Source organism: Eptatretus burgeri, chromosome 5, assembly GCF_056783735.1.
Source record: "Eptatretus burgeri isolate ZD-2024b chromosome 5, Ebu_testis_v1, whole genome shotgun sequence".
In the NCBI taxonomy this organism is placed as follows: Eukaryota; Metazoa; Chordata; class Myxini; order Myxiniformes; family Myxinidae; genus Eptatretus; species Eptatretus burgeri.
The window spans coordinates 100,838,990-100,851,489 of record NC_140965.1 but is presented as its reverse complement, the minus strand read 5'-3'; the positions used below and the strand labels follow the sequence as shown (position 1 = coordinate 100,851,489).

Genomic DNA, 12,500 nt, shown 5'->3' with positions numbered 1-12,500 from the left:
AGGGCTCGGCATCGGTGTACGCGCCATTCATCGGAGTGACATTAAGCAGGATGACCCGTCTACCTACATGAGTCATTGGTGGATGTTAAAGATGTCTTTCTCGAAGAGTGAGCGAGTTATCTCTGGCATGCTAAACAAATAAATTCCTACCAACACCACCGTCAGTCGAGCATCTAATGCATCACAGTGGCGACTCGTCCAGGATTGACTCTGGCTGAGAAACGTTTCTCGACTACTCATGATATGCCCCAGAGCTCTGTATTCAGTATGGGCATGTAATATAATAATAACAATAATATTCATAATATTTACAATAATAACATACAAGGTCAGGTTTTAGTATTTTGGAAAATTTGCAATATTTATGCTCTTCAGTCTTGATTATGAAAACTAATCACAGTTGCAGGTGGGATGGTCAGATAGCCTACAGGTACACACATTCACCTCTGAGCTGTCTATCCTGGGTTTGAATCTCTATCCAGGTAATCTGCACCTCTTAATTCCTAGATATTTAATTCCTAGGTATTCCTAGTTATCTGAGCTGTCTATCCTGGGTTTGAATCTCGACCCAGGTATTCTGCACCTCTTAATTCCTAGATATTTAATTCCTAGGTATTCCTAGTTATCTGAGCTGTCTATCCTGGGTTTGAATCTCTACCCAGGTATTCAGGTCAGGTCAGGTATGGGAGCATGTGCCAGAACAGCACGTCGCTGCGTCCACTTTCCGCCGGTACTCCAGGGGCCTCCGTCTGGCCATCCCCCGGGCAGATGCCAGGCCCATCCCCATCTCCTTGAGATGATGGTCAACCTGTTGCAACCATGAGGCACGTGGTCGACCCACTGGCCTCCTCCACTCATGAGACTCCCTCGCTGAGAGAATCTGGTGAGCAGGATCAGAGTCAGGAAAACGAGCCACATGTCCATACAGCCGCAACTGACGCTCACGGACTATGCAGGTAACAAATCTCATCCGAGTCTCTCTCAGCAACCGCTCGTTGGACACAAAATCCGACCAGCGATAGCCAAGGATTCTCCGAAGAGACCTGGTACCAAAGGAATTAAGTCTCCGTCTCAGATCCTTGGTCAGAGTCCAAGTCTCGCACCCATAGAGCAAGACTGGAAGTACCAAGGACCTGAAGACTCGGACTTTCGTCCTCCCGCACAGGTACCGGCAGCGCCACACCCCATGATCCAGTGAATCCATGACTCCCCAGGCCCGACCCAGACGTCTATTGACCTCTGACTCGCAGCCAGCAGAGACATGAATATCACTGCCAAGGTAAGTGAATCTCTCCACGACCTCAACATCCTCACCACAAACAGACACAGACAGGACAGCAGCATCCAAGATGTCACCGAAAGCCTGGATCTTAGTTTTGACCCAAGAAACCCGTAATCCCAACGGCTCCGACTCCTCATTCAGCACCTCGAGGGCCCCCAAGAGGATGTCTAAAGTCTCCGCAAAGATAACTGCATCATCTGCAAAGTCAAGGTCCGAGATCTTGACATTCCCAAATGATGCACCGCAGCTTGATCTCTCCGACATCCTCCCTAAAATCCAGTCCATACAAGTGCTGAAAAGTGTGGGGGCAAGTACACATCCCTGACGAACTCCAGTAACAACTGGAAATAAGTCAGAGATGGTACCACCACACTTCACAGCACTCTCAGTACCAGAGTAGAGTTCAGACATCAGATCGATCAGTTTTGGTGGCACCCCACGAAGTCCAAGAATCCTCCAGAGGACATCCCGATTCACTGAATCGAACGCTTTACAGAGATCAACATAGGCTGCAAGCAGCCCCTGCCGAAACTCTCGTCTGCGTTCGGTGAGGACACGAAGTGCAAGGATACGGTCAATCGTTGACCTCTTTGGTGTAAAGCCTGACTGCTCTGGACGCTGGTGCTCAAGCAGAGGGTGGCGAACCCTATCGAGAATTATCCGAGCAAAGACCTTGCCCGGCACTGAGAGCAGCGTCACCCCTCGGTAGTTGTTGCAGTCTTGGCGATCACCCTTCCCTTTCCAGAGAGGGACAACAAGGCCCCTCTTCCAGTCAGTTGGGATGATGCCTGTGTTCCAGGCAGAGCACAAAACTGCATGCAACGACACGAGTGCAGCATTTCCACCAGCCTTGAGAAGTTCGGCATGGATGCCACAGATCCCTGGAGCTTTGCCCCGTTTCAACTGGTTCACCATAGCCCGTGTTTCCACAAGCGTAGGTGGACCACAGTTGATTCGAGGGTCAGCAACAGGGATGTAACACCCTTGACGTCCAACTCGACAGTTGGGGGATCAGCCTGGTACAACCGCTCAAAGTAACCGGCCCAGCGGGCCTTCACTTCAGACTCCTCTGTCAAGAGCCTACCACTCTCTGCTCGAACTGTAGTGCTCCGAGGGATGGGCTTGGATGAACGTAATGCGCGAATTCCCCTGTAAGCGGGACGAGAATCACCTGTCCACAGGTGATGCTCTACCCCCTCACAGATTCCTCGCACATAGGCCTCCTTGTCCACCCTCAGTGCACGTACAGTTTTACGCCTCAACTCCCTGAACAGCTCAGCTCTGCCATTCAGCCTGGCCCTGCGACTCTGGTCAATGGTATCCAGTGTCCCTTGAGAGACAAAATTCTTCTTTGCCCTGCGGTGAGCTCCAAGGCATCCACCGGCAACATCAAGGACGGTGGTCTTGAAGGCGCTCCACAACTCTTCAGGACCCCCCAAAGCACCCAGACCCCCCAAGTGTCCACTCAGCCTGTTCGCAAACTCCTCAGCTACTCTCTCATCCCTGAGCTTGGCAACATCTAGCCTCGGCTGGGATGGTACCATTCTCCAGGAATTAAGGTGCAGCTTTAGAGTTGCTACAACAAGCCTGTGGTCAGTATTGAGGAACTGAGCACTCCGGTAGACCCTGCAGTTCTGGATCATCCTCCAACGACCGTCAATGAGGACATGGTCAATCTCCTTTGCCACACCGCCAGCGTTGGAATACCAAGTCCAGTGATGAGCTTGTGGGCACTGAAACCATGAACCAGCCACCCTAAGTCCATGACTTCTTGCAAAGTCAAGGAACTTAGTGCTATTCTGGTTCGTAATTCCTGACCCATGGGGACCAACACACACCTCATAACCGTCCCTATCAGTTCCAGTCGATGCATTGAAATCCCCCAAGACTAGAAGTGTATCTCGTCTGGGGCACTGATCAACCACAGACTCGAGTGTGGTGTAGAATGCATCCTTCACGGTGAGATCACTCGCCTCAGTCGGAGCATAAACAGAGACCAGGGAAATGACACCTAAGGAGTGACGAATCCTTAATCTCATAATACGCTCGTTGACCGGTGTTACCTCAATTATCATTGGGGTCAGCTTATTGGACACAGCTACAGCAACTCCTTGGGCATGGTAACCATCAGAGCGACCAGACCAATAGTAGGTGTAGCCACCCACCATTATCTCGCCGCAATCCGGTCTCCGAACCTCAGAGAGAGCTGCAATCCCGATGTCCAAACGCTTGAGCTCAGATGATAACAGAGACAGGTGATCATCCTCTCTTAGGGATAGGACATTCCAGGCACCCACCCGAAGGGACCGCCTCAGGTTAACCCAAGGAGACCGCCGTCTGGTGGACGACACCTCAGCACCACTCCGACACACTCTCCCGCAATCTGACCCAGGGATGTTACCCCGTGGTTTCCCTCCTATCAAAGATTGGGGGTCCCGAAGGCTTTGCCCCAATCCCGTCATCCGGTGAGCTGCCCTGCGAAGGGAAGCTGCACAGGAGGTACTCCCACGGAGTGGGTTTTCAGATTTTTTTGCGTTTTTGCGTTTTGCGGAATGAAGGGTTTTACGGTGGCCGGAGTGCAAATCCTGCCACCAACCTCCTAATAAGAAGTGACCCAACTGCAGGAGGACGTCCGCAGACACAGTTGGGCACTAGATATGGATGGCCGTTGGCTCACAAGGAGCTCCTCCGCCCTTTGACAGGTTTTGTTTTTAATCCTGCTGGGTGTCCATATCCAAACACCCTCCTCACCAGAAAACCTGGTGGAGGAGACGGTTTAGTCGCCGACAACCCGACCATGGAACAGGTTAGTACAAGTTTACATGGTACCTGTAGCAGGTCACAGATCGAACCTGACCTGACAAGAAAACCTGACAGGTATTCTGCACCTCTTAATTCCTAGGTATTTAATTCCTAGGTATTCCTAGTTATCTGAGCTGTCTATCCTGGGTTTGAATCTCTACCCAGGTAATCTGCACCTTTTAATTCCAATTATTTAATTCCTAGGTATTCCTAGTTATCTGAGCTGTCTATCGCGGGTTTGAATCTGTACCCAGGTAATCTGCACCTCTTAATTTCTAGGTATTTAATTCCTAGGTATTCCTAGTTATCTGAGCTGTCTATCCTGGGTTTGAATCTGTACCCAGGTAATCTGCACCTTTTAATTCCTCGGTATTTAATTCCTAGGTATTACTAGTTATCTGAGCTGTCTATCCTGGGTTTGAATCTCTACCCAGGTAATCTGCACCTCTTAATTCCTCGGTATTTACTTCCGAGGTATTCCTATTTATCTGAGCTGTCTATCCTGGGTTTGAATCTCTACCCAGGTAATCTGCACCTCTTAATTCCTCGGTATTTAATTCCTAGGTATTTAATTCCTAGGTATTCCTCGTTATCTGAGGTGTCTATCCTGGGTTTGAATCTGCACCCAGGTAATCTTGAATCTGCACCCAGGTAATTTGAATTCCTAGTTATTTGATGTTGTCAAATAGAAAGACATTAATTTCCACTAAATTAGAGACTCCTTCTTCCATCAGAAGAGTTATCACTGCCTGAGTTGTTAACCACACTCGTCAACATGCATTTGTGTTCTCATGGAATGTTATCTTCCCTTTTGACATATTTGAGAGAAAAATAATAACTGCATCGAATCCGACATAATTACTCTTCTTCAAAAAATGTGGTTTTATTCTGGACGAGTTGAATCCTGTAACTTAAACAGAATGAGTGTACCTGATAACATCAGCCAGACGTACCTTGATGCCATGAATTCATTCAATTCCTAATTGTGTTTTATCACTGGCTTACCTGCAAATCACTGCACACAGCCTACCTGTAAATAGGTGTGTGTTGCCCTAAAGTCTGTTCAAACAGAACCGTATCCTTACTTGTAATCGTTGAATTGTGTGATTATAAACTTGATGTACATTTCTATTTGCCTTCAGGTAGTGAATACATTTCTATTTGCTTCCAGCCTTCAGGGAGTGAAGTGATTTCTTCCTGAGCTTGAGCTTCCAAAAAAACCTCCTCTGAAAATTATGCTTGACCGACACTGATGTTGAGCCAGTCGTTTGCCAAATAATGGAATATCTTTTGATGTCCATGAATTACGTAAATGAACATTAGTGAGATTGTATACTATAAACTAAGTTTGTTGCTTATTGTTTCCAGAGTAATAACACCTGTACTGGTCAGCGCTTTAGGTTTACCCAGATATAATCAGCAATATATTGTTACGGGTTCCGGGGAACAAGGGGGTGACTTGGACAACCCTCTCAATCTCCGACCCTGAAGCTGACGAGCCACTATAACTCTGCGATCCGACGGGTTGTTAAGAATCCACAGACTGAGGTGACTAAATCTACGAGGGTCCCTCTGCCCAAATCTCATGCTACCTTCCCGGTGATTTAGCCCCTCCCAGATGGAGAACCATGCTCTCGACTTCCCACCTTTATGTACTTATTTTTACGGATGGATGAATGAAACTATAGGTGGGACATCGGCTAATCTAGCACAGTGAATCACTGGGGTGCAACCTCCCATGTATTTATTACATGCTTTGTCAAACTAATGGTGGAAACAGACAATCAAGCAGGTTGGAAACAGTTTATAAAGGAGGTAAAGGCATGTATTTACAAGAACCAGTATTTACAGAATGCAGTGTCACAAGGAACAGACCTTAGCCCTTAAAGACTCCCTTACACATTCTTCCTTAACTCCATACACAAGACAGGCACGTCTCAGTCATTGTGGGGGAAATTAAATGGAAATAGGTAAAAAGAGAGAGAGAGAGAGAGAGAGAGAGAGAGAGAGAGAGAGAGAGAGCAACAGAGAGAGAGAGAGAGAGAGAGAGAGAGAGAGAGAGAGAGAGAGAGAGAGAGAGAGAGAGAGAGAGAGAGAGAGAGAGAGAGAGAGAGAGAGAGAGAGAGAGAGAGAGAGAGAGAGAGAGAGAGAGAGAGAGATATGAAGACAGGTCGAGGCATAGGGTCGACCTCTTTCTCATCCAACGTGAACTGGCAGGCTCACATTGGTCCCAAAGTGAGAGGGGAGGGAGGAAAGGGAGGAATGGCAGGAAAGGGAGGGTGATGTGATGCAACATGTCACGAGAGGTGCAGCATATGCAATGTAAGCTGCAGTGGAAGTGTGATATGCATGTCAGTGCCCTCGCCCAGACAAGTCAAGAGGGTCATCGTTGATAACTCTTTTGCTCGCTCTTTTGTGTGTCTCAAGTCGACAAATTAGAAAGGAGGGATAGTAAGGAAAGATCGTGTAGGTTAGTATGTATGGCCACTGCATCCCAAAGGAACTTGTGCTGCAATTTACTCATGGAGATGCGCACTCATCCAGTTCCATCTTCTGGACAAAAGCAAGCCACTCTCTGACACAAGCAGGCACACAAGCTCTCGTGGTTCCTTGTTCTGACCCTTGGATGCAAGCCATCCTCTTTCTGTGGAATGTGCCATCTTTTATGGGATTTGGGGTGAGGCGTGGCCTCCGTGAGCGAAGGTCACTGCAACACCTTTTGACCCTCGTGTGTCACGCGAGTTCCCATTGGTGATTGTAGCTCATAGCTGCTCAGAGGTTTAGTCTTGCAACCTCGTCCAGCTGCCAAATTCCTTTCTCCTTGTTTCCTTTGCGGTTTCCCTCACTGGTAGCGCAGAAATGGCTTTGAATGTGTGTTTTGTACTTTAATGTAATGTGTGGATGTTGTCATGTGTGCACGGTTTTCAATGTGGGAAGATGTGGGGTAGGAGAGGTTTAAGAGGGATTAGAATAGATTCATGAAGAGAGGGATTTTAGGAAAGTGGAGAATCACAGAATCACAAAGGGGATCGAACACACCACATGTTCCCTGTCCACGTTAAGAGGGGGAAAAGATAACCTAACTGAACAAATTACTACACATATCTAAACTCATGATCCCTTATGTGTTGAGTGTGACACCTGAAGTTGTTCCACAACCATATCAATGTCATTCTCCACTTACTAAGATCAGATATAAGTTTAGGACTGTATTTATTTATTTTTATGCAGTTGTCGAGGCTCATGGAAGAGCGTAAGGACAAGGGCATATGGATCAAGAAATATGAGGTGAGAAAAGGAAACAATCTGATGAAAACAAACAGAGGAATCACAGCACAAGGAAAGGAATTGCAGAATGGTAGGAATATGAAGGTATCAGCAGGCAGGTGAAGGTATAAAGCTGCTTAAAAAGCCAGTGCCAGGTCACCTCGACAGGCATAATTTTCAGCCTTTCTTGTCATTCAAAAATTAAGTAATTGAAATTAAAATATATTCCCCAGGATGTCGACTACAAACAGAAAGAGCTTTCAGATGAGACCAAGTGTGGCTGTTCCTTTGTTGAATGTTTCTTTTGAATGAAGATTATCTGGAAAGATTATCCCTTCCACAATGACATGAAATAGTCTTAATACAGTACCTCTGCCACCGAAGGTGAAGGAGGTTGTTTTCACCCCTTTCTGTTGGTTGGGTCGCCGAAATAGGTGACCCTTATTGTCAGTAATTCTGTCTGTTTGTTTGGATGTTTGTTCGTTTGTCATCAGCATAATTGGTAGTAAACGTGGGCGGATTTTGACCAAACTCGGGTGGTAGGTACATCTTATGACCTCGTGCTTTGGAAATTGTGATGGTTTCTAGGAACGCTTTGGTTCCCGAGCAACAAACGAAAAGCCTTCAAAATCGGTACCGTTCACGCGAAATCAATTCCGAAAGCCATTATCACACGTAGGGTTATGAAATTTGGCACGAATGATCTACAGGTGATGCTCTATCAAATATATTCGGTTTTTGTGATATATGGAATACTTTACCCGCAGCGCCCCCTACAATTTGGGTATGCGCGAAAATTGGTGAAAATTGAAGGTCCCCTAGCGACCAGGTGAGTGCATCGATACGAATGGAACTTTGCAGGTTCATGGTACTCAATGAGTACTACAACTTTGCCTCAGGACATATTGACCGATTTCGCTTAGGTCAGGGGTCAAAGGTCAATTAGTGCAAAAATCGATAATATGCGAGAGCTGGAGGTGCCTTCGCGCCAAATGCTACTCCTCCTAGGGTTATAGTCGGATGGTCATGAAAATTCACACTAATCATCTGGAATACATTGTGCACAAACGATCGAGCCGGATTTTCGATTTAGATCTTTGTTCACCCACAGCACCCCCTCGAACTTTGGGGATTTCTGATTTCAAACCGCATTTTCGGTACTTTACATTCAAATGGATACCGAGTAGTTATCAGTAGATGGAACTGGATGACATTTGATATGCATAATCTTAAGGTGATTCCCTATCCGCTATATGACATCCATTTTGCTCTATGTCTTATAGTTTCCATGCTCAGCGACCCATCGCCGCCTACCGGCTTGTTTGTTTGTTTGTTTGTCCACACAGAACTTTTGTGTTTTTCTCCGCTACCGCTTGGTGGATTGAGTCGAAATTTTCACGGTGGATGTGACTACTCATGTAGAATGTTTTAATGATTATGACGTCATCGGACATGTGGTGGATCAGCCATTTTGGGAAAATGGCAAAACTTTGGACTTCTGTATCTCTGAAACCGCACCAAGGAAAAAATTGAAACTTGGCACAAAGCAAGTACTCCTCATGGGAAATGAGTGCGATTTTTTTATGGCATCATAGGTTCCTCCATTATGATGTCATAATTGAATATGTAGAACACTACATCCGATCAGTATGAAAATTTTTGTGGGTCATCGAGGGATAAAATGGTTACAATTTTTTTGATGATGTCAATGGTCACGTGATTTGGCAGCCATATTGTGATTAAAAAAAATAATAAACCTTCAAAAATATTCTTGAAATGGCTGAACAGATCGAGGCGAAACTTTAAACACATGACCGGCTATTAATGAAGAACAAAAGGTTCCCACATGTGATGTCATAGGTTTTGTGGTTTGGCAGGCATATTGGATTTCCCCTAAAACATAGAAATCTTCTCCAGAACAGCTTGACGGATCAAGGGGAAGCTTTGCATAAATTTTCCCCAAGGCATGCGTGTGCAAGGTTTTTAAGGAATAATTGATGTCACATTGTTTGGCAGCCATATTGGATTTAAGAAAAATATTAAATAATGTTTTCTCTGGAACAGCTTAATCGATCGACACGAAACTTCACAATTGTAATCTTGTTATGACGGGGAATACATGTTTGAAATTTCAACTTGATCGGACACATGGTCTGGCAGCCAGAATTAATTTATTTTTTGATGTTGGATTTTCGTTTTTTTTCAAAAAATAAAGCTCACTTGGCTGTACCTGGATGGGCTTGAGGGTAGAGGAGTAGCAGCTGAAATGCGAATCCTCTCCAGGTTCCTCCTGACGACTTCATCTTTTCTTTTTGCTTCTTTAGGTTTGTTTTGATTACTTCAATGCAGAACTATTCCTATTTGGTCTTGCATTTGATCTGAATTGAATTTATTTTTTGATCCCATTTTGAATTCAATTTAATAATTATAAAAATAGACGTCATGGTTCAGGGTCAGGTGTCCAATCAAAGGTTGCATCAAAGTGGGTTATCTTGGTACCCAGTCATCACTGCCAGCAGTTATAAAGTGGCACTTCTAATTTTGTCTCATATTAATTATGTAACACACCAGTACACAAACGCCACACAAAACACACCACAAAAAACTACACAAACACCACACAACACAAGTCCTGGCGAGGGTGTGCCATCTCTGATTGCTCTTTTTCTTGTTGTAAATGTTTTGCAGATACACACCTTATCTACACCTATGGGGAATCGCTTTATCGGATTACAATGGAAGGGACGCATCAACAAATGTTGGTGAGGCATGCCGGCCGTGCTGCCATCTTTGATTATAACCAGAGGGATGAGCTGCTCTTCTGGACTGATGGAAAAGGTGGAACCATCCACACCATGTTCATGAATGGGACAGGGTACAAGGTGAGGTGGACTGTTGGTGTGTTAGCATTTGGGTTGGTTCAATGTGCTTTTCTGTGTTCGATTCTCGTCAATGTTGCAGTTGAATAGATCCATTGGGAAGAGTTCCATCTTTTGGAAGAGATGTAAAACTGGTTGTCCCTTTGGCTTTCACTGACTTCAGAGACAGAACGTTTCACATAATCCATGTGATGCAGTACACAGCTTACGTGCATACCCACACCATTATTATTATTATTATTGTCATTTTGTACATAGCGTGCGGCTGCTGGGTGCATCATTGCCGGGGGCATAGCTGTGCTGCTGATACAGTGCCCCTGTTTCCAGTAAGCTGGTACTCCTTTTGCCGAAGGGCTAAATCAACCCACCTGGTGTTAATTAATTGGCCCGACACAGGCTCAAACTCAGGTCCCGAAAATCTTACGCCAGCCACCTTAACTGTTAAGCCCACACCAGTTATAAAAGTTATATTTGTAACGCTAGGAACCTGAGGATCTATTATACTGTAGATTTAAAACTCGTCATCTTTGCAGGTGAGATTTTATGACTGTCATCCCGGTGTTTCAAAGGAAGGACAAGGCATCGATGTGTGTGCCATATCTCGGATGGACGTTGAATGGGATCCAGTCTGCCAGCATTAGTTGTGATATGTTAAAGATCCGACAGTGTCCTTTGTGTGGAGTAGGCAAAATTACAAACTCCTGCCATAACCAGCAGAGGGACACAGCCGAACCCTGAGCCAATGATGCTACCCCACAGCCTGTACATGAACGACGAATGAATGAACTTGTACATTTGTTTTTGTTTTTTGTTTTTTACAGATAATCAGACTGGTCGATGCGGTAATATCTGGACTGGCTGTAAATTGGAAAGAGAACCAACTTTACTGGAGTAATGTGAGAACAGGAACCATAGAACAGCTGGACCTGATAGGTGGACGATCAAGAGCAGTGATGTGGAACGTAAGCCAACCAGGTCATCTCTCCGTTGACGTCATGAACAGGTGAACATGAAACACAAACATGACAGAAATAGTGCACCAATAACAAACACACGATCATCATAGTTGTAATTAGGACAAGGTAGATTTATACTCTCATCAAGAGGGGGAGGGAGAGGAGGGGCAGAATGGTAGCTTTGTTTTACATCTTCAATTAAAAATTCTGGAATGGCCTGAATTGACGAGATAGATGACGTACAGGGAATGACTACAGAAACCAAAGAGAGGCAGGTGTCAATGCCAGGTGTGCAAGTGGCTCCGTGGCGCAATGGGTAGCGCTTTGGACTTCTAGTGGAAGCAGTAATTCAAAGGTTGCGGGTTCGAGTCCCCTCGCAATCATGTTTTTTATTTATTTATTTTTAATTTTTTACAGGCCTTTGGAATTTGTTTGTGTTTTCGTAAATTAATTACCAGACTCAGTGGAATGACGCGGTTGGAGCGTCCCCTGTGAGTCTGAGAGGTCAGTGGTTGTAACCACAGCTGTCCCAGAAGAGACTAAATTGTGCGTGGAGGGAGCTTCCTTGTGGATCCCTCCCATTTAAAAACCCTACAGAACACGACCAAACAACCATTCATCTGCAGACTTGATGGACCTCATGACCTTCTCCTGCATTGAAGTTCCTTGTAATTAGGAACCCATGTTATTATTATTATTATTATTATTATTTTTATCCTGGTGCTGTTTGCTTGACAGAGTATGTCGTTTATATTTCTTGGTCCGATTGTTTAATCATCGAATGAGTGTCTTGCTCATGACACAGCCATTCATCGATGGAAGGATAGATTCAATGGAGACACACGTCGTTATTACCTCCGCCACAGAAGGTGAAGGAGGTTATGTTTTCACCTCTTTCTGTTTGTTTGTTACTTACAAAATCGAAGATTTTTCAAGTATATTGGTTAATCGATTTTGTTATTCTGTCTGTCTGCCTGTCTGTCTGTCTATTCGTCACCTGCAGATCACATTTTTAAACCGATCTTCACGAAACTTCACCACATGGTAGCTTGTCATAAGGAAGAAGCGTATTGTTTTTCAGGTCAAAAGGTCAAAGGTCAACATCGACCAAAGGTCAACAACTTCGGTGGGATTTCTAAAAGCTTCAATTTTCATCCGATTGACTTGAAATTTGAAGAGGATTTGCACATTTTGCCATTGAATTCAACCACCAATTATTTTTGAGATCAAATTTGTTTTATAGATTTTGCAAGTGTCGTGCTCTGCACAACGTCTTCTTCTTCTTGTTTGTTTGTTTGTTTGTTTTGTGCACAG

The 12,500-nt window shown here is 45.0% G+C and overlaps 1 protein-coding gene across 2 annotated transcripts in view; it reads left to right on the top strand.

Moving 5' to 3' along the window:
• Window positions 1–12,500, top strand: part of LOC147027058 (pro-epidermal growth factor-like) — a 75,040-nt gene that overhangs the window by 5,964 nt on the left and 56,576 nt on the right. For both annotated transcript variants that reach the window (XM_085883193.1, XM_085883192.1), the window contains exons 2-3: window positions 10,040–10,233; window positions 11,052–11,233. In XM_085883193.1, the coding sequence (XP_085739319.1) occupies window positions 10,040–10,233; window positions 11,052–11,233 (376 nt within the window). The remainder of the gene's footprint in view (window positions 1–10,039; window positions 10,234–11,051; window positions 11,234–12,500) is intronic.